Consider the following 27,829-nt stretch of genomic DNA (forward strand, 5'->3'; position numbering starts at 1 on the left):
GGTTCAATATGATGAAATCCCTTGGAGGAGTTCGTCAAAGTATGAAGCCTGAAAAGAGGGGAAAATGTCGCCAAAATTGCACATTAATTTTAAAATGGCTGACTTCCTGTTGGATTTGGGATATTGCTCCAAGAGACTTTTTTGTACATCTTGATATTTTCCATAAGCTTACCAGGTTTCAGACTCATAGATGAAACACAGAGCAGGGGCTGTTGTTTTGAAATTTTGTAGGGGGCGCTGTGGAGCAATTTCGCGCTATTCAATGAAAATGATCACATGACAACAAAGCCTTCATCCATTTGGAGGTGTGGGCCAAATTTCAAGCCTCTATAAACTTGCAAGCCCCTCAAAAGCCACTTCATCTTTCATGTTGAACAGCGTTGCCACCAGGGTGCGCCGTTCAGTTTAAAGTCACAATTTTTGCACTGAAGCATCACGAGGGACTGATGTTGATATTCACCGCTTTTGAGGTGGCCATGATGAACCTGTGAAAATCAGTACAACAAAATTAAAGCCATGACATTTCCTGTTGCCACTAGGTGGCGCTGTACGTATTCCCGACAATGGGCACATCAATCTGTTCAGGGCGGGTCTGACATCATGCCTGTAAAGTCTGGTACTGAACAGACTGGATTTCATTGAGTTATACTAATTTGTTTCTTCATGGCGTGACATCAAAGTTCGCCATGCTGCTGGGGTCACACCCTTTTGCGAAAAGTCACAGTTTTCACTGTAACCCAAGACCAACTCCTTAAGGCTTTCCTGGAGAAATTTGAGGCTGCAGGTGTCACCCATCACTATACTGTACCCCAAAGTGTAAAACATGACATTTCCTGTTCCCACTAGGTGGCGCTGTCCCTGGTGTCAAATATGGCAGTTGAAATATGTTCAGGGGTGGAGCCTTATCATATGTGTTCACTTTGGTCAAGGTCAGAAAATGTATGACAAAATGAGAGGCAATAAGATTTTCATGGCGAGTCATCGAAATTCGCCATGGCGCCACGGCCTCATAGTATTGTGAAAACTCAAAAGCTCCGCAATTTAACATGGCCCAGGTGTGTAGTTGACACTGACCAAAGATGAAGCTTATACAACCAAATCCCAAGGAGGAGTTCGCAAAAGTTCGAGGCATGGAAACGGCAAAATTAGAGCCAAAATGTCACCTTCACGTCCAAATGGCGGACTTCCTGTTGGGTTTGTGTCAATGAGCCCACTGACTTTTTTGTTTGTCTTGGCATGATACACATGTGTGCCAAATTTCATACATGTAGCCCAAACGATGTGGTCGTAGGGCTGCATTTTACAAGGCATAGGTGGCGCTGTAGAGCCATTTCCCAGTGCTCATATGTAAAACCATTAAAATACAAAATTTTTCACCAGACCTGGCATGTGTGCAAAATTTCATGAGTTTTTGAGCATGTTTAGGCCCTCAAAAAGGCCCTTGTTTGGGGTGAATAATAATAATAATTAAAGCTGCAAGCAGCATTATGAGGGCCCTCGCACCCCGGCGTGTCGAGCCATGCCCAACACCTAAAACCAGCACGTCCGATCTGATGTCACATTGATGGAATTCATGCATTTAACCAACAGCTAACCTTTCATCTCATTCAGTCATGATTATAGTCGTCCCACTAGGTGGCGCTCTAACCATTAATGACAAATGGCATAACAAACATTTCCGAGCTTGAGTCTCATCATGCCTGCAACCTTTGGGAGAGATTGGACATTGTGTTTTTGAGTGACAGCAGATTACTGCTTTTTGGAGAGTGATTCAAACTCTAAGTGCCGCTATAACCACCCCGTTTCCCTGAATGTAAAAAGCTTCGCAATTTAACATCACAAAGGTCTTTAGATTCCACACACTGGAGATTGGTTCAATATGATGAAATCCCTTGGAGTAGTTCGTCAAAGAATGGTGCCTGGAAAGAGGGGAAAAAGTCGCCAAAATTACACATTAATTTTAAAATGGCTGACTTCCTGTTGGATTTGGGATATTGCTCCAAGAGACTTTTTTGTACATCTTGATATCTCCTATAAGCTTACCAGGTTTAAGACTCATACATAAAACACAGAGCTGGGGCTGATGTTTTGAAATTTTGTAGGGGGCGCTGTGGAACCATTTTGCGCTATTCAATGAAAATGATCATATAACAACAAAGCCTTATGCACATTGGAGGTGTGTGCCAAATTTCAAGCCTCTATAAACTTTCCAAGCCCCTCAAAAGCCACTTCATCTTTCATGGTGGACCGCGTTGCCACCAGGGTGCGCCGTTCAGTTTAAAGTCACAATTTTTGCACTGAAGCATCACGAGGGACTGATGGTGATATTCACCGCTTTTGAGGTGGCCACGATGAACCTGTGAAAATCAGTACAACAAAATTAAAGCCATGACATTTCCTGTTGCCACTAGGTGGCGCTGTCCGTATTTCCGACAATGGGCACATCAATCTGTTCAGGGCGGGTCTGACATCATGCCTGTAAAGTCTGGTACTGATCAGACTGGATTTCATTGAGTTATACTAATTTGTTTCTTCATGGCGTGACATCAAAGTTCGCCATGCTGCTGGGGTCACACCCTTTCGTGAAAAGTCACAGTTTTCACTGTAACCCAAGACCAACTCCTTAAGGCTTTCCTGGAGAAATTTGAGGCTACAGATGTCACCCATCACTATACTGTACCCCAAAGTGTAAAACATGACATTTCCTGTTCCCACTAGGTGGCGCTGTCCCTGGTGTCAAATATGGCATTTGAAATATGTTCAGGGGTGGAGCCTTATCATATGTGTTCACTTTGGTCAAGGTCAGAAAATGTATGACAAAATGAGAGGCAATAAGATTTTCATGGCGAGTCATCGAAATTCGCCATGGCGCCACGGCCTCATAGTATTGTGAAAACTCAAAAGCTCCGCAATTTAACATGGCACAAGGGTGTAGTTGACACTGTCCAAATTTGAAGTTTATAGGACCAAATCCCAAGGAGGAGTTCGTTAAAGTACAAGGCATGGAAACAGTAAAATCATAGCCAAAATGTCACCTTCAATCCAAAATGGCGGACTTCCTGTTGGGTTTAGGACATTACCATAATAGACTTTTTTGTTCGACTCTGAACGTTATATAGGTGTACCGACTTTCAAACTTGTAGGCCATACCCATACCGGGGGCTCGCGTTTTTCATTTTTCTAGGTGGCGCTACTGAGCTAATTTTCCCTGGCCATGTCTGAGAACATTAAAATACGTAAATTTTCACCAGACCTGACGCGTGTGCAAAATTTCATGAGTTTTCGAGCATGTTTAGGCCCTCAAAAGGCCGATTCATTTGCCGGAATAATAATAATAATAATAATAATAATTAAAGCTGCAAGCAGCGTTATGAGGGCCCTCGCACCCCTGGCGCGTCGAGCCACGCCCAACAGCTAAAACCAGCACGTCCGATCTGATGTCACATTGATGGAATTCATGCATTTAACCACCAGCTAACATTTCAACTCATTCATTCATGATTAGCTAGTCGTTCCACTAGGTGGCGCTCTAACCATTATGTACATATGGCATAACAAACACTTCCAAGCTCGAGTCTCATCACACCTGAGACGTTTGGGAGAGATTGGACATTGTGTTTTTGAGTGACAGCAGATTACTGCTTCTTGGCGAGTGATTCAAACTCTAAGTGCCGCCATAACCACCCCGTTTCCCTGGACGTAAAAAGCTTCGCAATTTAACATCACAAAGGTCTTTAGACTCCACAAACTGCAGATCGGTCCAATCTGATGAAATCCCTTGGAGGAGTTCGTCAAAGAAGGGTGCCTGAAAAGAGGGGAAAATGTTGCCAAAATTGCACATTAATTTTAAAATGGCTGACTTCCTGTTGGATTTGGGATATTGCACCAAGAGACTTTTTTGTACATCTTGATATCTCCTATAAGCTTACCAGGTTTCAGAATCATACATAAAACACAGAGCAGGGGCTGTGGTTTTGAAATATTGTAGGGGGCGCTGTGGAGCCATTTCGCGCTATTCAATGAAAATGATCACATAACCACAAAGCCTTCATCACATTGGAGGTGTGTGCCAAATTTAAAGCCTCTATAAACTTTCCAAGCCCCTCAAAAGCCACTTCATCTTTCATGATGAACCGCGTTGCCACCAGGGTGCGCCGTTCAGTTTAAAGTCACAATTTTTGCACTGAAGCATCACGAGGGACTGATGGTGATATTCACCGCTTTTGAGGTGGCCACGATCAACCTGTGAAAATCAGTACAACAAAATTAAAGCCATGACATTTCCTGTTGCCACTAGGTGGCGCTGTCCGTATTCCCGACAATGGGCACATCAATCTGTTCAGGGCGGGTCTGACATCATGCCTGTAAAGTCTGGTACTGATCAGACTGGATTTCATTGAGTTATACTAATTTGTTTCTTCATGGCGTGACATCAAAGTTCGCCATGCCGCTGGTGTCACACCCTTTGGCGAAAAGTCACAGTTTTCACTGTAACCCAAGACCAACTCCTTAAGGCTTTCCTGGAGAAATTTGAGGCTGCAGATGTCACCCATCACAATACTGTACCCCAAAGTGTAAAACATGACATTTCCTGTTCCCACTAGGTGGCACTGTCCCTGATGTAAAATATGGCAGTTGAAATATGTTCAGGGATGGAGCCTTATCATATGTGTTCACTTTGGTAAAGGTCAGAAAATCTATGACAGAATGAGAGGCAATAAGATTTTCATGGCGAGTCATCGAAATTCGCCATGGCGCCACGGCCTCATGGTATTGTGAAAACTCAAAAGCTCCGCAATTTAACATGGCATAAGGGTGTAGTTGGCACTGACCAAATATGAAGGTTATGAAATCAAACCCCAAGGAGGAGTTCGTCAAAGTTCGAGGCATGGAAATGGTAAAATCAGAGCCAAAATGTCACCTTCAATCCAAAATGGCGGACTTCCTGTTGGGTTTAGGACATTGCCATAATAGACTTTTTTGTTCGACTCTGAACGTTATATAGGTGTACCGACTTTCAAACATGTAGGTCATACCCATACCGGGGGCTCGCGTTTTTCATTTTTCTAGGTGGCGCTACTGAGCTAATTTTCCCTGGCCATGTCTGAGAACATTAAAATACGTAAATTTTCACCAGACCTGACGCGTGTGCAAAATTTCATGAGTTTTCGAGCATGTTTAGGCCCTCAAACGGCCAATTCATTTGCCGAAATAATAATAATAATAATAATAATAATTAAAGCTGCAAGCAGCGTTATGAGGGCCCTCGCACCCTGGCGTGTCGAGCCACGCCCAACACCTAAAACCAGCACGTCCGATGTGATGTCACATTGATGGAATTCATGTATTTAACCACCAGCTAACATTTCATTTGGTTCAACCATGAGTATAGTCGTCCCACTAGGTGGCGCTCTAACCATTATAGACAAAGGGCATAACAAACATTTCCGAGCTCGAGTCTCATCACGCCTGCGACCTTTGGGAGAGATTGGACTTTGTGTCTTTGAGTGACAGCAGATTACTGCTTTTTGGCGAGTGATTCAAACTCTAAGTGCCGCCATAACCACCCCGTTTCCTTGAACGTAAAAAGCTTCGCAATTTAACATCACAAAGGTCTTTAGATTCCACACACTGGAGAATGGTTCAATATGATGAAATCCCTTGGAGGAGTTCGTCAAAGTATGAAGCCTGAAAAGAGGGGAAAATGTCGCCAAAATTGCACATTAATTTTAAAATGGCTGACTTCCTGTTGGATTTGGGATATTGCTCCAAGAGACTTTTTTGTACATCTTGATATTTTCCATAAGCTTACCAAGTGTCAGACTCATAGATGAAACACAGAGCAGGGGCTGTTGTTTTGAAATTTTGTAGGGGGCGCTGTGGAGCAACTTCACGCTATTCAATGAAAATGATCACATGACAACAAAGCCTTCATCCATTTGGAGGTGTGGGCCAAATTTCAAGCCTCTATAAACTTGCAAGCCCCTCAAAAGCCACTTCATCTTTCATGTTGAACAGCGTTGCCACCAGGGTGCGCCGTTCAGTTTAAACTCACAATTTTTGCACTGAAGCATCACGAGGGACTGATGGTGATATTCACCACTTTTGAGGTGGCCAAGATGAACCTGTGAAAATCAGTACAACAAAATTAAAGCCATGACATTTCCTGTTGCCACTAGGTGGCGCTGTACGTATTCCCAACAATGGGCACATCAATCTGTTCAGGGCGGGTCTGACATCATGCCTGTAAAGTCTGGTACTGATCAGACTGGATTTCATTGAGTTATACTAATTTGTTTCTTCATGGCGTGACATCAAAGTTCGCCATGCTGCTGGGGTCACACCCTTTCACGAAAAGTCACAGTTTTCACTGTAACCCAAGACCAACTCCTTAAGGCTTTCCTGGAGAAATTTGAGGCTGCAGATGTCACCCATCACTATACTGTACCCCAAAGTGTAAAACATGACATTTCCTGTTCCCACTAGGTGGCGCTGTCCTTGATGTCAAATATGGCAGTTGAAATATGTTCAGGGGTGGAGCCTTATCATATGTGTGCTCTTTGGTCCAGATCGGAACATGTATGACAGAATGAGAGGCAATAAGATTTTCATGGCGAGTCATCGAAATTCGCCATGGCGCCACGGCCTCATAGTATTGTGAAAACTCAAAAGCTCCGCAATTTAACATGGCACAAGGGTGTAGTTGACACTGTCCAAATTTGAAGTTTATAGGACCAAATCCCAAGGAGGAGTTCGTTAAAGTACAAGGCATGGAAACGGTAAAATCAGACCCAAAATGTCACCTTCAATCCAAAATGGCGGACTTCCTGTTGGGTTTAGGACATTGCCATAATAGACTTTTTTGTTCGACTCTGAACGTTATATAGGTGTACCGACTTTCAAACGTGTAGGTCATACCCATACCGGGGGCTCGCGTTTTTCATTTTTCTAGGTGGCGCTACTGAGCTAATTTTCCCTGGCCATGTCTGGGAACATTAAAATACGTAAATTTTCACCAGACCTGACGCGTGTGCAAAATTTCATGAGTTTTCGAGCATGTTTAGGCCCTCAAACGGCCAATTCATTTGCCGGAATAATAATAATAATAATAATAATAATAATAATTAAAGCTGCAAGCAGCGTTATGAGGGCCCTCGCACCCCCGGCGCGTCGAGCCACGCCCAACACCTAAAACCAGCACCTCCGATCTGATGTCACATTGATGGAATTCATGCATTTAACCACCAGCTAACAATTCATCTCATTCAATCATGATTATAGTTGTCCCACTAGGTGGAGCTCTAACCATTACTGACAAATGGCATAACAAACATTTCCTAGCTCGAGTCTCATCACGCCTGTGACCTTTGGGAGAGATTGAACATTGTGTTTTTGAGTGACAGCAGATTACTGCTTTTTGGCGAGTGATTCAAACTCTAAGTGCCACCATAACCACCCCGTTTCACTGAACGTAAAAAGCTTCGCAATTTAACATCACAAAGGTCTTTAGATTCCACACACTGGAGATTGGTTCAATATGATGAAATCCCTTGGAGGAGTTCGTCAAAGAACGGTGCCTGGAAAGAGGGGAAAATGTTGCCAAAATTACACATTAATATTAAAATGGCTGACTTCCTGTTGGATTTGGGATATTGCACCAAGAGACTTTTTTGTACATCTTGATATCTCCTATAAGCTTACCAGGTTTCAGAATCATACATAGAACACAGAGCAGGGGCTGTGGTTTTGAAATTTTGTAGGGGGCGCTGTGGAGCAATTTCGCGCTATTCAATGAAAATGATCACATGCCAACAAAGCCTTCATCCATTTGGAGGTGTGTGCCAAATTTCAAGCCTCTATAAACTTGCCAAGACCCTCAAAAGCCACTTCATCTTTCATGTTGAACAGCGTTGCCACCAGGGTGCGCCGTTCAGTTTAAACTCACAATTTTTGCACTGAAGCATCACGAGGGACTGATGGTGATATTCACCGCTTTTGAGGTGGCCAAGATGAACCTGTGAAAATCAGTACAACAAAATTAAAGCCATGACATTTCCTGTTGCCACTAGGTGGCGCTGTCCGTATTTCCGACAATGGGCACATCAATCTGTTCAGGGCGGGTCTGACATCATGCCTGTAAAGTCTGGTACTGATCAGACTGGATTTCATTGAGTTATACTAATTTGTTTCTTCATGGCGTGACATCAAAGTTCGCCATGCTGCTGGGGTCACACCCTTTCGTGAAAAGTCACAGTTTTCACTGTAACCCAAGACCAACTCCTTAAGGCTTTCCTGGAGAAATTTGAGGCTGCAGATGTCACCCATCACAATACTGTACCCCAAAGTGTAAAACATGACATTTCCTGTTCCCACTAGGTGGCGCTGTCCCTGGTGTCAAATATGGCAGTTGAAATATGTTCAGGGGTGGAGCCTTATCATATGTGTTCACTTTGGTCAAGGTCAGAAAATGTATGACAAAATGAGAGGCAATAAGATTTTCATGGCGAGTCATCGAAATTCGCCATGGCGCCACGGCCTCATAGTATTGTGAAAACTCAAAAGCTCCGCAATTTAACATGGCACAAGGGTGTAGTTGACACTGACCAAATATGAAGGTTATGAAATCAAACCCCAAGGAGGAGTTCGCAAAAGTTCGAGGCATGGAAATGGCAAAATTAGAGCCAAAATGTCACCTTCTCTTCCAAATGGCGGACTTCCTGTTGAGTTTGCGTCAATGGGCCCACAGACTTTTTTGTTCGTCTTGGCATGATACATATGTGTGCCAAATTTCATACATGTAGGTCATACTCATACCGGGGGCTCGCGTTTTTCATTTTTCTAGGTGGCGCTACTGAGCTAATTTTCCCTGGTCATGTCTGAGAACATTAAAATACGTAAATTTTCACCAGACCTGACGCGTGTGCAAAATTTCATGAGTTTTAGAGCATGTTTAGGTCCTCAAAAGGCCGATTCATTTGCCGAAATAATAATAATAATAATAAGAAACAGAGCAATTACAATAGGGCCTTCGCACTCTCAGTGCTCGGGCCCTAATAATAATAATAATAATAATAAACAGAGCAATTACAATAGGGCCTTCGCACTATCAGTGCTCGGGCCCTAATAATAATAATAATAATAATAATAATAATAAACAGAGCAATTACAATAGGGCCTTCGCACTGTCAGTGCTCGGGCCCTAATAATAAACGGAGCAATTACAATAGGGCCTTCGCACTATCAGTGCTCGGGCCCTAATAAGAAACGGAGCAGATACAATAGGGCCTTCGCACTCTCAGTGCTCGGGCCCTAATAATAATAATAATAATAATAATAAACAGAGCAATTACAATAGGGCCTTCGCACTGTCAGTGCTCGGGCCCTAATAATAATAATAATAAACGGAGCAATTACAATAGGGCCTTCGCACTGTCAGTGCTCGGGCCCTAATAAGAAACGGAGCAGATACAATAGGGCCTTCGCACTCTCAGTGCTCGGGCCCTAATAAGAAACGGAGCAGATACAATAGGGCCTTCGCACTCTCGGTGCTCGGGCCCTAATAATAATAAACAGAGCAATTACAATAGGGCCTTCGCACTGTCAGTGCTCGGGCCCTAATAAGAAACAGAGCAATTACAATAGGGCCTTCGCACTCTCAGTGCTCGGGCCCTAATAATAATAATAATAATAATAATAAACAGAGCAATTACAATAGGGCCTTCGCACTGTCAGTGCTCGGGCCCTAATAAGAAACGGAGCAGATACAATAGGGCCTTCGCACTCTCGGTGCTCGGGCCCTAACTATTTGCTAATAAGGAAAAGACAAATACCTGTTCAACAACTAGACAGATTAAAACAACCTGCTGAAACCGAGCATCAGAAAATCTGGGAATGAAAGATGATTCAAATGTAACATAGCATGGTTTCTGGTGCCAGTTAGGCAGTCTGAGTATTTCAGAAACTGATCTACTAAGATTTCCCCAGACAATCATCTCTTGGGTTTACAGAGAATGGTTGAAAAAAGAGAAAATATCTTATGATCAGCAATTCTCTGTGAGAAAAATCCATGTTGAGGGTTTGACTCAAAGAACTTGTTAAAACTAAGGTATACAGAAGAGCACCTTTAAATGCAAAATACCCTGAACCTTGAAGCAGATGGGCTATAGCAGCAGAAGACCACACCGGGTGCTTCTTCTGTCAGCTAAGAAAGGGAAACTGAGGCTACAGCTCATACAGGGTCTCAAAAATTGGACAATAGAAGTTTGGAAAAATGCTGCCTGTTCCAATGAGTCTGAATTTCTGCTGTGTCATTCAGATAGTAGGGTCAGATTTTGGTGTACTGTTGCCGACCATGCCCATCCCATTATGACTACAGTATACCCATCTTCTTGAACTGCTTTCATGAGCATGACGTTGAGTTCACTGTACTCATTTATGATGTGGTGGAATTGGAGATCTGCATAATGGATGTTCAGCTAACAAATCCACAGCGACTGTGTGGTGCTTTAATGTCAGTATGGTCCAAAATATGTGAGGAATATTTCCAGGAGCATTTTGAATTTATGCCACAGAGGGTCCAGTGATATTTTAAAACATGGACATAGCCACCGTGACATCACCCACTAGTTTTGGACTCATTTTGAAGGCTCAGGGTTTAATTTTAACAGCTGCTGTTCTTGTTTTTAAATAAGAAGTGATCATATTTGGAAAAGCTGGTGGATTGTTAAGTCATCACCAGAAGAATAGATGGAGAGGTCCAGTTCAGTGACTCCACTTAATTTACAACCAAAGCAGGTTGTAAACATGTTTCTTTCTGCTGCAAAGCTGGACATTTTAACATGGGAGTCTATGGGGATTGACTTGCTCTTTGAGCCAGCCTCAAGTGGCCACTGAAGGAACTTTTGGCACAAATTTCTAATAGAGTTTTAGTTTTTGAACATTTTAATCTTGATTTATTTAGTGCAAAAATAGATTGATTAATAATGAGAAGTAAGCACATATATTTGCATATAATGTGCTTTGGGTTCTCCTGTTTCTGCAGGTAGAGAAGAAGACCCAGACCACTGTGCTAACTGCTGCCCTGTTACTGTCCGGCATCCCTGCCGAGGTCATCAATCGCTCCATGGACACCTACAGGAGGATGGGTGACGTCTTCGCTGACCTCTGTGTCTACTTCTTCACCTTCATCCTCTCGCATGAGATACTGCTCTTCATTGGCTCAGAGACTCCCTGATAGGTTACAAGGACCTCTGTAAACCCCCACCCCTCCTTTTTTGCTGTCCCCTCCCATCTCTCATAGCAACATAGGCATGCTCATTTGCACCCTTAGGTGCTTGTTTATCATTGACAGTCTGGAGGTGAACCCCTGCTGCCTTATGATCAGGCCCGCACACGCCAGCTGGACGAGTGCTCGTCATTTGAGCTCTTCGGGATTTCACTAACGCTAAAGCTACGCCCAACCACAAAGTTCGGTGTTTGTTACAGACTTCCAGGTTAATATTTCTCTGAACAGAAGCTGTGAAACCTGTGTTACCTGTGTGTAAAGAATGTACTGCCATTTATTGCGCCGAAGGATATTTATTAGTACGGAAAATGGGAAGTATCACGCCGAAGATTGGATTACTGTACAGTCATCAGTCTGACATCCCAGTGGGCAGCCACAGATTGCATTTAACTTATGAAGGGGAAACACTGGAGACTCCTCAAAGGCTGGGTCATAATTCAAAATCTGACACCTGATTGGAACAATTGTTTGCTGAACAAGATGTTGAGTCAGAACGCTTTGAATTATCGCCAAGCCTGTGAGTCATTCTGCGGAGTAATAACCTCCAAAGTTGAGGTTAGTCTGAGCAGGGTGTCATATTTTCAGCCAGATTCCTCAGCAGGGTTCTAACTCTTCTGTAAAACCAAAATCTGCTGTCAAACCGATGAAAACTGCTGGAGAATTTTGGAGGTAGCTAGTCTACAACACTATAGTACGGTAATCTTTTTGTCAACTTAGGGCATCGCACAGGGTCAACTCACTTTCAGTTCATGCCACTCAAATCAAACGCAGAACACTGCTGGCCTTTTAGGTTGAAGTGCTTCATTTGTACATTGTGAAAGTGACGTTGGTACAACCTTGCAAGGAAAGATTGGAGAAGTTTCTTGATCCGTTACAATTGACAGTATGAATGACATTGACAGAAGCAGCAGTTTTCTGTTCTTTCTCATACGGTACATAAACACCCCTGCTGATTGCAGTGTCCACACCAGAGCTGTAGACGAGATAGAGACGTGACAGCTGTGTCACAGATCGTAGCATAGCAGCCCAGTAGAAAAATCTCCCGCAAACAAAAGTGTGAGAAACGTTTAACTCGAGCAGCGTTGGAAAAATACTCGCCCTGAGATTAATGACAAGATTCAGAAATTTGCTTTCTGACTTTTATTCTCAGGTTTATTAATTCAGCTTTTTTGTGAATACTGTGATTAATCTCAGAGATCTCACAGTTACGTTGCTTCTCTCTGAGTGGAGAGGTTCGGATGACCTCCGACACTGCTGCACAGCCTATTTAAAACAAATAATAAGAAGGAGAGAAAGAGGCCAGCAGTTAGACATCGTTTAACCACACTAATAATCTGTTGTAGAAAGAGCCGTATCAAACATTTCTGTCCATCAGAATGAGCTGGCTTAAAAAGACGGAGATCTTAGAGGTAGAAGAGGCCGGGAAGAACAAAACTACTCTGGTATAAATGGAATGAGGAAGAATGACAGAATTTCTGGATTGCCTCAAACTGTGAGCTTCTTTGATTTTTCTACAAAACAAACTTTTACATAGATGGCCCTCCAACCTTCAGTTAGAGATTTTAAAGATAGTCGAGTGTTGAGGACCTTCCCATTTCTGAGGGATTTTCTTTTCCTCATAGCACTGCTTTAAAAATCACATTTTCTCTGATCTTTGGGAAGGGTCCACTTACGTTACAAACAATTTCCTTCTTTGTTTACGTCTGATGAAGAGTTTAGCCCTTGTATGTTTTGTGTACTTTATTAAGCTCGGTGAGCTTAAAACCGCGGTGAACTTTATACACGCTGAGAGTGTTTTGGGGGGTTTTACTAGAAAGTGCTGTCACTGCAGTTTTGTGTGAGGCAGTGGGACTTCGTATGCTTATTTGTGTTGAGTAATTCTGGTGACATATCCTGCTTTGCTTTGTTCAAGCCTCTCTCATACATACTTGCATAAATATACAGTATGCTCTCTCTACTTCTGTGCTGTCCTTGTTTCATATTTGTAATTTTAACCTGATTAATTTATGAATGTGAATATTTTTTCCATGTGAGTGACTTGGTGTAATTTATCCTACAACTTGTCTGACCTACTTGATTGTTTTTTGATAAGGTAAATTTGCAGATACTGTTTTTAATGGCTCTTGCGGTATCTTACATATTTGAACGTGAGTAACAAATGTAGTGTTGATGTGATGTAAACAGTCTCTGCTCCAAAAGATGAATGAGCAACCGAACAATTCATACCAAATAAATACTACTTGTGTGACTCACCTCTTCTTTTTTTTTTTTTTTGGCAGTCAGTTATTGAGCCACACTTTGAAAAAGCCTTAATTTGAAAGACCAAGGGAACTGAAATGACTAAATTTAGCTTATTAAAAATATGTATCTAATCTAATCAGCCAATCACAGGGCAGTAACTAAATGCCTGTATAGCCATGTAAGCATGGTCAAGCATGTTTGGTTTGGCAGCGTTTTAGACAGGATGTAACCCTAAAGGGTATTTGTGTCTGTAGCTGGAATCAAACCAACAAACTCTTGCACAATTGAAAGTGTAGGGTCAGAATTTGATGTTAACAACATGAAAGCATGGATCCATTCCGCCTTCAACAGCTCACGCTCCTCTGGTTGTAATGGTGTAGTATTTAATAGGGGCCTGGTAAGTTTGGTTAGATTTTTTTCCCTAAATACATGAAGTCATTTCAAAACTGCATTTTGTATTTACTTGGGTTATCTTTGAGTAAAACTTATTGGAATCATTTGATCTGCTGTTATACGTCTTGTCTTTACGGTTACTACTCTTCTTTTACTTTACTATTCATGGTTCATATTGAAATTTAACCAATCTTCTGGCAAATATTTGCTACGTTGAACATTTTGCATTTAGATTCACCCCAGTAGTGACAAAAAGCTGCCATTGGAGGATTTTTTTTTAATATATTTTCTTTTCAAATCCAGTGCGATCTCTCATGTAAGTCTCAGCTTTAAAATGTGGAAGATAACAAGAAAGATAAATAGGTTTTTAATTTATAACTCTGTGGTGGAACCAATAAACCACTGATCCTCCAATTAATACATCTTATATTTAAGAATGAGAGCATTTTAAAATGTTTCAGTTCCACGAAAGATAAAGAGATGAATAAGGTGAAATAAATGAAAATGAAATCATCTTCATAAAGTTCGGGAACCGCTCACAAATGAAAAGCCCTGCGACACAGCCTGTGATAAGGCTGGGGTATTCTGACCTCCCACCACTTGGTGGCGCAGCAACCTTTTACCCGTGGAGTTCAGGAGTTGTAGAGTCGCACTTTTTTTACGTGCGGGTTCAAACACACAAACATCCACTCGACGCGCAAGACTCGTTTATTTTTTGAGAACTAATTTCACTTTTTTTGCGAGACTTATCTGCGTGGGTTCGAGATGGGACGTGAGTCGAGGTATGTCTGGACTTTTACGGTTAGTCTGGTGCTGGTGAATCGAGTGTGACTAACTTCTGTTTGAGGAAGCGATTTTAGATTAGCGTTAGCATGCTGGCTAAAAGCGTACTGATGTTTATGCACGTTAACCAAGAGCTAATCTCTCATATCATGTGTTTTTTAATCAACAGGCATTACCGGAAACGTTCCGCATCTCGGGGACGGTCGGGTAGCCGATCAAAGAGTCGCTCCCCGGACAAGCGCTCCAAGAAAGACGAGCGGAGCCGGAGGGAGAGGTCACGGAGCCGGGATCGCCGCAGGTCGCGCTCCAGAGACAGAAAACGAGCCAGGTGTGTGGTGGTTTGAACTTAAGTTTAAGTGTACACGTAAATAAATACATTTTGAAGTGGACTGAAGTCTTCTGGTGTTTACAGCCTGAACACAAATTGAAGTTTTTGGTCACTTTTTTGATCCGATGTAACAATACTGACTTTCCAACCATATGCAGGCAAAATGACCATCTCTTGCAGACTTGCACAACACTTCCTGACCTATAATACGACGCAACAATACCAATTGCAGTTCTGGGTTCATTTCAGTCACTTTATCTTGCATCTGTTTCAAAAGTCTGACATTGTTTTGGTTGTAGCCTGCCTGTTGTCCCATTTCAGCTTCAGCATGCAGGTATTCTGTTAATAAATCACTCCTGGGGCACTCGCTAATCTCACACTCTTTTGTTTTCCCACTTGCAAAGATGAGTAACTTGACTCGCAAACATTACAGTTCTTGTCCAGAGCCAATGAGAAAAGGTCAATTGTCTGCTTGGAGAGGGGCACATTCTCAATTTTTTTTTCTTCCTTCAGAGACATTAGGACAACAGAGTCCACCAAAAACTCTTTGATAAACATCATCAGACAATAGCCTGCTTTAATGGGGGGAAAAAACAACAGGCTATATGTCCAAGCTATACGGTGATGAACAGAAGCCAAATTTAGTTTTTAACAAAACTGTTTACTGCTGTTGCTCTGTCTGGTAATTATCTTTAATTTCAGTAGAATTGCATCCATTGATTTGAAAATTCTTTTGAACTAAAACTTTCACATGTGTTGAATTTTGCAAATCCAGTAGGACAGTGGATAAAAATCACAGTGATGGCGAAGAATCATTTTGAATCGAGACAATGAAAACTCTCATGCACTTTTTTTATGATACAGTTTTATTATGATTAAGCTATTGTGAGGTTTCCTTTCAGATGCGCATCTGCACACTTAAAAAGCTGAAACTGACAAAACTGTTGTCTCCCTGTTGATTTGTCCTTTTACATGTGATATGTTTGCCTTTGGCTTCCAGGCGCTCCAGGAGCAGGGAGAGGAGGAGGTCGAGAAGCCGAGACAGGAGGCGGTCGGGCAGCAGAAGCCGAGCCCGGAGGTCCCGCTCTGGTAGCCCCAGCAAGAGCAGTAAAAAGGATGAAAAGTGAGGCTTTAAATTCCCATCTGTGAAATTGAAAACACACAGAGTCTTCTACTCTGTACTTCCACTGTGTTCTTTTGCTGGCACGCAGAGTCATGTAAAGATGCTATCAGCAGCCAGGATGTGAGGCATATTTTCAGAGCTTGGCGACAGTTAAAAAAAACACCATATAATATATGGAGCTTTCCATTTTTATAAAGATTAAACTGTCCTCTAGAAGTGGTGAACGGTATAGAAGACCTTGGAAATTGGATGGATGGTTTGCTTAATCTGAGCAATTCCATAATCCCATCTATTACACTTTGTCTTATTTTCTTTTTCCCTTGCAGGGCTAAAAGCAAAGAGAAGGACACCCTGGAGCCAATAGCTGAAAAGAAAAAGATTAAAGAGGAGAAAGAAGATGAAAAGGTTGAGGATGTAAGTTGGTTGATATGTTTATTTCTGCTAGCTTGAATGCCATTGTCCTTTCTTCATGTTTTTCTTTGCCCATAGAAAGAACTTTAAAGTGCCTCTTTGTTTGAAATAATAAGCAAGTAAGTAAAGAACATAACGAGAAGTAAAATATTTGTGGTTTTCCTTTGTTTTCATGCAGCAAGACTTTGACCAGAACAAACTGGAGGAGGAGATGAGGAAGAGGAAGGAGCGGGTGGAGAAGTGGAGGGAAGAGCAGAGGAAGAAGGCCATCGAAAACATCGGGGAGATCAAGAAAGAACTGGAGGAGATGAAGCAGGGCAAGAAATGGAGCCTGGAGGACGATGATGGTGAGGAAGTAACTGGAGGAAACACTGTTGAATTTTTACTTTGGACTTCACGAGTAGTTTAAATTGTTTAAACTGTGTCTAACAAAACTTTATCTGTGTGATAAACCAATCAGTCACCCTTTATTTGCTTTAATTTTATCAGCTAACTGACCAATACTTGCTATAGGTTTATCTTTGCCCAGCATCTTAATTAACTCTTCATTTCAGACGATGACGAGGACGGTTCTGCTGTAATGGAGGGAGATGATGACGAGGAGGCGGACGGGAAAGGGGAAAGGCAAGAGGAGTTAAAGGATGGTAAGAAAGAGGGTGATGACGATAAGGACAAGGAGACTCCCATGGAGCAGCAGACAGAGGAGGATGATATAGATCCCCTGGATGCCTACATGGAGGAGGTGAAACAGGAAGTGAAGAAGTTCAACATTGGAGCCATGAAAGGAAATGATAAGGTGAGGACAAAATCCTGCATTTTGCAGTGTTATCCTTATTGCCCAACCCTCCCCAAAGTCATTAGGATCAGCTCTAAAAACACACCTGAACTAAAAATCTTAGAAAAAATGTTCAAATGCAATTGAAGTTTGTCAACATTTTCCTGATGTTTGTGTAGTTGCTATCATTTTGTCTTTAGGTGTTCATCACTGGAAGCGTGTGGCTTTGGGTTTATCATCTACTAGTGTCAGACCAGATGCTGCCTTTATGGATGTTTGTTCTTCTGCTGATGAATATGCGTGTCTTCTCTTCTTCTGCAGAAAGGTGCAATGACTGTGACCAAAGTGGTGACAGTCGTTAAAACCAAGAAAGGACCTCACACGCACAAAAAGAAGGGAGAGCTGATGGAGAATGACCAGGATGCCATGGAGGTGAGATTTTAATGCTTACTTTGATTATATAATAAAGGTTAAACCTCTTCTCTCGCTGCCCGAGAAGCTGATATGAATGAAACAGAGATCCTCAGTAATTAATCTGCTTTCTGCTGATGGGCTCATCTTTTAACAATCTAAAATGATGCTCATGTGTTTGACAGTACTCATCAGAGGAGGAAGAGGTTGATCTCCAGACGGCTCTGACAGGCTTCCAGACCAAACAAAGGAAGATCCTGGAGCCTGTTGACCACACAAAGATCCAGTATGAATCGTACCGCAAAAACTTCTACGTGGAGGTGCCTGAGCTGGCCAAGATGACTACAGAAGGTCAGTGAGAAAACCATATCTGTTCTATGATAAACGACTTGTCTTTTTCATGCTTAATTACCTGTTTAAAATCTCTTTATTCAATTTATTTATTTTATTTTAAATAAATACAGAAGTGAATGCGTACAGGCTGGAACTGGAAGGCATTACGGTGAAAGGGAAAGGCTGTCCCAAACCCATCAAGACATGGGTGCAGTGTGGAGTGTCGATGAAGATCCTGAACGCCCTGAAGAAGTGAGTGTGTCTCTGTGTGTGCATGTTTGAAAATCATTGTGCAGTGAGCAGCTCTTTATATAAAATCCATTAATAAGCCAATAAATATGACCATTCATATTCACTCAAGACTAGCCACAAATATATAATTAATATATTGGGATTGCATATGACTCTTTCTGACAAGATGCTCATGGTTTTCTTTTAAAGGCACGGTTATGAGAAACCCACACCCATCCAGGCCCAGGCCATCCCTGCCATCATGTCGGGCCGAGACCTCATTGGTATTGCTAAGACCGGCAGCGGGAAAACCATAGCTTTCCTGCTGCCCATGTTCCGACACATCATGGACCAGAGACCCCTGGAGGAATCTGAGGGCCCAATCTGTAAGCAACAGGAACTTTTATTTTTCCTTTGGGCTTCTCGCTAAAATATAAATAAACTCATCTTTTGATCACATTTAAATAAAAACATATGAATCCTGTCTGATTCCTTTGCTTTTCATAGTCCGGGTTCAGAATCCAACTGTAGGTCAGATGAAGACCAAATGGTCAAGTTTTTTTTCTTTTCTTCCTTTTTTTTTTTCCTAACGACAACAATCCAATTATCCTGTTTTTCCTCCCTTTTACACAGCTGTAATTATGACTCCAACCAGAGAGCTGGCTCTGCAGATCACAAAGGAGTGTAAGAAATTCTCTAAACCGCTGGGACTCAGGGTGGTGTGTGTTTATGGAGGCACGGGCATCAGTGAACAGGTAAGTGTGCCCTGTAGCACAACTACATCATTTTAGAGGTTTAATAGACCTATGGTGTCCATCTGAAATAGCAGCTCATGCTTTTCAGTAGAGCCAAAAATGGATTTATATATTGGATGGTAGGGTTAGATTTTGGTATAGACGACTTGAAAGCATGGATCCATCCTGCCTTGCATTAATGATTCAGGCTGATGTTGATGTAATAGTGTGGGAAACTACAATAGGTTGTTTTTAAAAAAACAAACAACAACAAAAGAACAACTGCTGCTATAATAACTGCTTACAGGACTACTGTCAACATTGACAGTATAACACAGGCTTCAGAGCAAATTGTGGTTCCGCTTGTTCCATCCATGTACATGTTTCTGTGTGGACAGTGAGTGGAGAGAAGGGTTTTCACCCACTGCAAAACACTTCCATGCAGTCCTCCAAAATGCCAGTAGTGCATGTCAAAAAATACTGTATATCAACAGCACAAGAAGAGTGGCCCACAGACCGGCTGTAGCACTTATTTGTTCGCTGCCTCAATTGACAAAAAGCTCTGTGCAGGTAGACCGTAGATGGGCCATCCCTGGACTTCCAGCATATTGTGAGCGAGCTCTCCCTGCTGAACCATAAATAAATTCTACTTTAACTTTGAGGTGGAGTAGAAGATTAAACCTGCTTCTTTTTATGGGCAGCAAGGGGGTGATTCCTCCAATTGCAAGAAGATTTTAAGTAGTAGAGTCTGTGCTATAACAGCCCTTGGTTTCCTTTACTCTGTTACCTGTAAGCACTTTCCTGAAGACTTGAGTCTAAATGATGGCCATTCGTCGTCAGAAAGGAGGAATATCCAGGTTATGTTCACTGGCTAACGACTTGGATTATCCAGGCTCTTTACCAGGTGGTGATATCCTCAGTTTGAGTCTCACTTTTCACATCTAATTTCAAAACACCAAGGTGGTGATGTCAAACTGAACGTCACCAAACAGCAGGTGACGACATTGTGGCCGCGTCTACCTTTTATACTATCAAATAACGGCATAAAATACCTACCTAAAATTGGTCTTCTAGACTATTTTGCAATTCTTGTATATATTTAAACAAAAACATGCATGGCTGAGACTTCTTAAAAAATATATTGTAAAATAATTTGAAGAATTTTGGAGGAAACACCGATTTGAGACCCAGTAGCACAAACTTCCAAATTCAAGTTGCTCATTATTGTATACGCTCCTCGTGCACCATAATCACTTTATTGTGTTTGTGTTGGTATTATAAGTGTTTAAATTCTGGACATTGTTCCTCCCTCAAAACTCCTGTAACAGAAAGAAAATGTGTGTTTTTCCTTAACGCTGCCTTCTGTATTATAGATCGCTGAGCTGAAGAGAGGAGCTGAGATCATCGTGTGCACACCAGGAAGAATGATTGACATGTTGGGGGCCAACAGCGGTGAGTTCATCACTCTTGGTCGTGTCGCTTCTCTATCCTTATAGGACATAAATGCAAATCTGCTCATTTGATGCCTTTTCTTGTTGCTTTGCATGGATTAAACAGTATGATACAGTACATAATGAACCAAATCAGTACTACTTACTAAACTGTTGGCATTATTTGACCACCTTTGGGATCACTCATATCTACAAGACTGATGTGTTATTCCCGAAGCTCAGGCCAAGTACAGGTAGGTGGACCTGGTGCTGCCTCCACGGTTCCTCTGACTTAAAGCAGGAAACAATCGTAATGTTTGATAAGTGTATCATAACATGGATGTAAGGTGGTCAGGGGTATGCACTGTATTATATCAGAGTTTTGCATCATGTCAGGTTATTTTGACTTAATGTGCTGCTTCTGGGAGTAAATATGAATATGATTGTAGAGTCCTGCGCAGCACTGAGCCTTTGCATAGAAATGTGAAAAAAACACTATTAGTGTACTTAGAAAGTAGCTATTACATGTGTGTAGCAGTTAGTATGATAGAAGGGGTTTCTTGTTGCTTCCACACATGCGAGGTAATCTGTAATATGTTTCCCTTGTAGGTGAAAAGGCGCTCGCTCAGATAGTGCTTGATGTGGCTCCATCTCTTGTATTATATGTTTTACAGGTCCCAGTTGCCCCTGAGATGGTACGCAAGACGAGCAAAGAAATGAACAGCCTAAAATACCAATGCAATAAAACTCTGGCCACTTGAAAAATGTGCTGAAATTAGGATGCCTTGATTTATTGTCCAGTTGTATCAAGTAGTTGTATCATGGAAAAAGCTTTTCTGTGTTTTGTTAGACTAGTTTCATGTGATGTGAAGAAGGCAGGATGCCTGTTAAGCCTTGGCGTTGGTCATATTTAACTGATTTCCTTATGCCCGTCTTCCTTAATGTGTAGGTCGGGTAACCAACCTCCGCAGAGTCACATATGTGGTCCTGGATGAGGCAGACAGGATGTTTGACATGGGCTTCGAGCCACAGGTGGGGGATCATACATTAACATACAGCTTTTCATGCATCAGTAGCATCAAATGAAGCATTTTTAGTGTATAATGTTTAGCACTTGAGGAACAGTTGTCACAATAATGTTTTATAAAGCCAGGACAAATCAACTTTGAACCTGCAAAAGAAAATGTTCAGTGACAAAAATTCTCAGATATATTTTTTTCCCCCTCTGATTCACACACCAGGTGATGCGTATCGTTGACAACGTGCGTCCAGACCGTCAGACGGTCATGTTCTCAGCAACTTTCCCCAGAGCCATGGAGGCGCTGGCTCGCAGGATCCTGTCAAAGCCCCTGGAGATCCAGGTGGGAGGCCGCAGTGTCGTCTGCTCTGATGTGGAGCAACACGTGGTAAGCCATTTATGTTACATCTCACTAAACAGTAACTTTCCCTTTCAGTTTCTCTGCTTACTAGTTCAGTTTTAATTCCCCCCCTTTTTAAAAAGTATCTGTTTTTATTTCTGCAGCTAGTAATCGATGAGGACAAGAAATTCCTGAAGCTGCTGGAGATTCTGGGTCACTACCAGGAAAAAGGATCTGTTATCATCTTTGTGGACAAACAGGAGCACGCAGACGGACTGCTCAAAGACTTGATGAAAGCCTCGTACCCCTGCATGTCTTTACATGGAGGTAGTGAGCCACACTTTGACTTTGACTTTGACAGCCATATGATGAATAACAAAGCTACTGTGACATCACCCTCTGGTTTCTCAAGTCTCATTTAGAAGCCTCATTAGTTTTTTTTTGTTTTTTTTTTTCATCATATTGAATCTTCATTGGCTAGCAGATTGTCAATCACTTTTCAATTTCAGGTATTTGGGATGATCTGGTCTGTTTAAACAACGACCAGGAATATTAAAAAGTCTCATCAAACCACATGAATTCATATTTTTTTTGTCCTCCTAATGTGAATATACAATCAGTCAGTTTTATATCTGTCAGTTATATTTTTAGGTTTCTGTTCTGTTATGGCCACATTTACTACAAATTAGTAATTCTGTGTCTCCAAGGAATCGATCAGTACGACAGAGACAGCATCATCAACGATTTTAAGAATGGAGCGTGTCGTCTGATGGTCGCCACCTCTGTGGCAGCCAGAGGCCTTGATGTGAAGCAGCTGATCCTGGTGGTCAACTACAACTGTCCCAACCACTACGAGGACTACGTTCACAGGGCCGGGCGCACGGGCAGAGCAGGCAACAAGGTCAGCCCCTTTAAAGGGAGCTCATTTAATTTTAGACATCAAAAACTAGGAAATTTGTGTTGACATTTGGGGTGTTTTGTTTTTGGTGGTAATCATGTTTAAATCTGTACACATTTGCTTCTCAGGGATACGCCTACACGTTCATCACGGAGGATCAGGTTCGCTATGCTGGCGATATCATTAAAGCTCTGGAGCTGTCGGGCTCTCCGGTCCCACCAGAACTGGAGCAGCTTTGGGCCTCTTTTAAAGACCAACAAAAAGCGGTAAGATAAAGACCCGCAGTAGGCAATCGTATATTTTAGCAGTACTTACTGCCAGGGAGAAACGTATGTTGAAGTTTCTGAAGGTATTAGCAACGTCTTTCTGCACATGTAATGCATCAGCTTAAATATCATGTTCATTTTTATGCTTTCTTTGCAGTTACATGGTGCTAGTTTGTTGCTTCTATACTTCGTATTTCATTTGTTTATTGTTTTCTTATATTGTAAATGCTTAACATTAATTGGGATAAAATTTGATCTTTGGTGTCTCAGTTAGTAAGCAGATTGAAAAGGATCTAGAAGAACAATGTGACAAACTTGAAAGCTTCTTTCTTTCCTCCCTTTGCTCTGTGCAGGAGGGTAAGACCATTAAGAGCAGCAGTGGTTTCTCAGGAAAAGGCTTCAAGTTTGATGAGACTGAGCATGCTCTGGCCAATGAGAGGAAGAAGCTGCAGAAAGCTGCTCTCGGTTTGCAGGACTCTGACGATGAGGACGGAGCCCTGGATGTGAGTAACTTTTAAATAATGGAGATTTAAATTTTTTTATTTTAATTATTTACTTACCTCTGCTAAGCTGCTTGGCTTCAAGTTTTTTTTGTCCTCTAATTGCAGTTCTATTATTATTAAACATGTTTAACTGTTATTCCTTCTTAGATTGAGGAGCAAATCGAAAGTATGTTTAATTCCAAGAAGAGGGTGAAGGATCTGTCTGCTCCGGGCGCGGCTGCTGGTCCAGCTGGAGCTGTTGCCGCCACAGCGGCTGCCCCCGGAGGTTTGCCAGGACTCGGGCCTACGTCTGCTGGTAACATCCAGAAATTGGAAATGGCCAAAAGGCTGGCGCTCAAGATCAACGCTCAGAAGAACCTGGGCGCTGAGGCTCAGGTACGTCAAGACTCCAGTGCCACCGTGAAGTGGACGGTTGTGCACGTATTCATGACACAGCTGAGATTGCTGGACTTGTGATTTTTCAGACTAACCACTTAGGTTTAATTTTTATTGTGTCCAATACTTAGTACCCACAAAAATCCTAGGACCTCAGCTAGTAATTAAAACTTTGTTTGCATTGTGACAATTACAATTACTCTGTGTCTACAGGATGTAATGCAGCAGGCAACCAACGCCATCCTGCGGGGCGGCACCATCATGACCCCCTCAGTGTCAGCCAAAACCATCGCAGAGCAGCTGGCAGAAAAGATCAATGCAAAGCTCAACTACACCCCGGTGGAGAAGCTGGAGGAGGAGCGGCAGGCGGCTGAGCAGGCTGAGACAGTCAGGAGATATGAAGAGGAGCTGGAGATCAACGACTTCCCTCAGGTCAGCGGCACACAGCGCAGGGCTGTACTGAAATATTCAGCAAGGATCAGTTTTATTTTTGCTCTTTGTTTTTTGGACTCAGGTTTTCTTTTCACAGCCGCTGGGTTTCAGTAGTTTAACTCGACTAAGTCATTTCTCCAAAACAGCATAGGGAAGGAATCATGAATCTGGATGTTGTTGCTGTGTATTGTCACCAGGGGTCTGTGTCAAAAATATGGGGATCAACTGTCTGCATGCTAGCTTATTTCTGTTTGTGCTGTTGTTGGATTGTTAGCTTAGCCCGTGCTGCTGATAAGCCAAGCCAACTTCCTTTAAAGCACTTTAAAAAACAGCAACCACTGATAAAACCTCAGGATACAAAAATAAAGATATGTTAGAATAAAATAAATAGAATTAAAATTACAATGTAAAATAAAAGCATCAAGACAGAATTAAACACGAGTAAAAATTTAAAATCAAAACGTAAAATCAACATCTCACACTTGGGAAAAGCCAAGATGAAGAGGTGGGTCATAAGCGCAAACTGGTAGTGAAGAGGCCTGTCTTTTTAACAGCAAAGAATTCCTCAGTTTGGGAGCCGCCATGGCAAATCCCTGTTCTCCCGAGCCTCCACTGTGTCCTCGGCACATCCAGGAGCAGCTGGTCTGCTGATTTGAGCAACTGGGAAATAAAACAGCTCAGATGTCGTGTGGGGCAAGGCCGTGTAAGGACTTAAAAATGAGTAAAAGACCAAACAGAAGACAAATCAAAACATAAAACAAACTTTTGCTTTTGCATTTTTTTTCCTGACTACTTCCTGTTAAACGGAGCTCTACTATTGCTCCCTTTGTTTTTCAAGCCCACTTTAAAAAAAAAAGAAAGAAAAAAACCCCAAAACTATTATTATTTAAAACTTTTCAACAAATTTACAGACATGTAAGACTAACCTGCAGCTACCTGGTTAGCCATACATTTGTATATAAATAACGAATGCGTAATGGGGAAATCTAAGGATCATAATACATCATAAGGCGATAAAACAACATCATCAATATGATTATTTATTGATTCCTTTGGTGGAAAGTTATCCAGACATAAGGTCATATGTGAGTGTTGACGATCCACCCTGTCACACCCTGTCTGTTTCCATCCAGTAGTTTTGCATGTGTTGACATTCCCAGCAGACATAATGCTCTGCAGTTTGGGAGCCACAATTCCTCCAACACCCAGATTTACTATTATTAAAGTGTACTTTCATGTGGGGAGCAATAACAAAAATCCAGCAAAATTCCTTCAAAAGTTATTTTTCCTGCCAAATGCACAGATATCCTGTCATTCTTTTTGCATTATTGTAAGACCTCCTTCTTCTCTCATCTTGCTTTTTATACGTTGTGTTGAGTGAACGTTGCTAAAACCCCTATAAAACTGAGAGATGATTCCCATTTTAGAGTCTGCTCACTTTTTAGTCTGCAGGCATTCTACCCATACATACCAGAAGTTCCACTTTACACGTCTTTGAGTGTTTTCTTTGCTTTCTTTTTAGTGATTTTCACACCACACCAAACCCATCTCCTGGTTGTGGTTTCAAGTGAAACGCGTTCAAGTTTTTCTAGCATAGACGTTGTTTCTCTAAGTGTTTATGTAAGACTTACACTGTCGCTTTTTTTAGCAATGCAATTTCAGATTTAAAGTTGGAAAGCCATTTGTACTTTTTTTTTAAAACATCTGTGAATGTGTGTTCCTGATTTGCTTACACGTAAGTCTTGATTATTCTCCATTGCGAACACGGATGCAGACAGCTGGAGACCTGAGGGCCTAGTAGTCATTCCTGTTATACTCCTTTAAAATCCACCTCTTGCATGTAGTTGGTGCATCATGATGTAAAGTCTAACATATGCAAATTTGAGTGGAAAATTAAGCAAATCCATCTATTAAAAATACTTGACATTAAAATCCTCGACTTCTTTAAGCTACTAAGAAAATAACTTTCTTTTAATCTCTGATTAAAAAAGCTAAGCTGTTCTAATTTTTGGCAAAATGTTTATGCTCAATACAAATGCTTTTTGTCCGGGAGAGGGGCTTATCTTTTAGATGACAGATGCTTAAACTGAGCGTTTTGTGTTTTTTGTCACGACTGATTAACAATCAAGAATCCCAAAGTATTTTGTTTCTTCCTCTGAACATAAAGCAGACAAAAAAGGGCTTATAAAATCTTCCTTTTCTTCCTTCCCTCAGACTGCCAGGTGGAAGGTGACATCTAAAGAAGCTTTGCAGAGGATCGGTGAATACTCTGAAGCTGCCATCACCATCAGAGGAACGTACTTCCCTCCAGGCAAAGAGCCCAAGGAAGGAGAGCGCAAGATCTACCTGGCTATTGAGAGTATGTGTCAAAGAACGTCTGTCCTTTTTTTTTTTTTTTTAAAGTCCTGACACCTGATATAACAAGATATTTTTAGGGCAGCTGTACAATTGCTGAACTCTAAGGTTCAGTGAACACGAACAATGAACATGATAACTTGAGAACAGCACAACGCAGGAAGTTTATAAACTAGTTATCACACGGAGCAGATAATCTTGACTTTTCAAGTTTTAAAGAAGGAAAAAAAGCTTTTGTTGGCTTAAATCATGCTGTTAAAAGTGCCTCTTGCAAAATACAACTCCTCCCTCCCTTTTGGTTTTTTTTTTTTTTTTTAATTACCTCGAAGGCAATGAATTTCTTAATGGGGTGTCCAGTTTCCTTAACAGAGCAGCCTATACTGAATATTAACATGTTGTTTGTGTTGTAGGTGCAAATGAACTGGCTGTGCAGAAAGCCAAAACAGAAATTACACGGCTAATCAAGGAAGAGCTCATCCGATTAGTAAGTATCTTTTTGCTCACACATGTTAAAACATGTCATCCACTCTTATTATGCAGTGACTTTATGCCGAAAATGTTTAATTTTATTTCCCGTTTCTTTCTTTTTTCCCCCCCCAGCAAAACTCCTACCAGCCGACGAGCAAAGGCCGGTACAAAGTGCTGTAGAGGATGAACCGAGGCACACCGGAGGAGCTTCCATTCCTCATCTCCACAGTTTCATCCAAGTTGTTGAAGAATATTTTAGTCAAGATTTTTTGTAATGTGTCCAACTTTAGTTGCATTTTGTTTGTTTGCATTTTTGACCCCCCCCCCCCCCCCCCCCCCCACGCACGCACACACGCACACACACACATATGTGTCCAATGATTTTTATACCATCAAACCAGCACAATGCTGCAGTGAACTATCCACAATATGTCTTTAAGTATAAGACCTGGTTTCATTAATAAGATGTTTTTAGTCACATTTATGTAGGAACACCACACCAACCATCATCTTTATGAAAGATCCCAAGAAAACAATGTTGCTAAGAAAATAAACTTGTTTCCAGTCTGTTAAGGTGCTTCGTATTTGTTCAGACTGCTAATGTTAATTATTTAATAGCAGTTCTTTGTATATTATTCATCAGTGGTGGGAAGTGATGCTTGGTGAGCATTAAAACTGCTTCATGGCTCGGTTTCAG

General features: G+C 41.7%; 2 protein-coding genes across 2 annotated transcripts in view; both read left to right on the forward strand.

Moving 5' to 3' along the window:
• Nucleotides 1-13,536, forward strand: part of camlg (calcium modulating ligand) — a 181,457-nt gene extending 167,921 nt beyond the window's left edge. The window contains exon 4 of the mRNA XM_004561768.4: nucleotides 11,042-13,536. Coding sequence (XP_004561825.1) covers nucleotides 11,042-11,233 — 192 coding nt within the window. The 3' untranslated portion in view covers nucleotides 11,234-13,536. The remainder of the gene's footprint in view (nucleotides 1-11,041) is intronic.
• Nucleotides 13,537-14,544: 1,008 nt separating this feature from the next.
• Nucleotides 14,545-27,705, forward strand: ddx46 (DEAD (Asp-Glu-Ala-Asp) box polypeptide 46). Its single transcript, XM_012922030.4, has 23 exons — nucleotides 14,545-14,700; nucleotides 14,871-15,029; nucleotides 16,030-16,152; nucleotides 16,479-16,566; nucleotides 16,742-16,910; nucleotides 17,118-17,359; nucleotides 17,660-17,770; nucleotides 17,935-18,100; nucleotides 18,214-18,334; nucleotides 18,524-18,699; nucleotides 18,947-19,068; nucleotides 20,421-20,499; nucleotides 21,427-21,509; nucleotides 21,719-21,883; nucleotides 22,000-22,162; nucleotides 22,543-22,736; nucleotides 22,862-22,999; nucleotides 23,353-23,502; nucleotides 23,650-23,877; nucleotides 24,091-24,309; nucleotides 26,524-26,668; nucleotides 27,075-27,148; nucleotides 27,265-27,705. Exons 1-23 carry the CDS (start codon nucleotides 14,684-14,686, stop codon nucleotides 27,310-27,312), a joined length of 3,180 nt encoding a protein of 1,059 aa, XP_012777484.1. The 5' UTR covers nucleotides 14,545-14,683; the 3' UTR covers nucleotides 27,313-27,705.
• The last annotated feature ends 124 nt before the right edge of the window (nucleotides 27,706-27,829 follow it).

Source organism: Maylandia zebra, linkage group LG10 (assembly GCF_041146795.1).
Source record: "Maylandia zebra isolate NMK-2024a linkage group LG10, Mzebra_GT3a, whole genome shotgun sequence".
Taxonomy (NCBI): domain Eukaryota; kingdom Metazoa; phylum Chordata; class Actinopteri; order Cichliformes; family Cichlidae; genus Maylandia; species Maylandia zebra.

Excerpts from the sequence above, each read along its gene's own strand:
- ddx46 (XM_012922030.4), top strand. Across the intron at positions 15,030-16,029 it reads AGAGACAGAAAACGAGCCAG|GCGCTCCAGGAGCAGGGAGA; the intron begins GTGTGTGGTGGT and ends TTTGGCTTCCAG. Across the intron at positions 21,510-21,718 it reads ACATGGGCTTCGAGCCACAG|GTGATGCGTATCGTTGACAA; the intron begins GTGGGGGATCAT and ends TTCACACACCAG.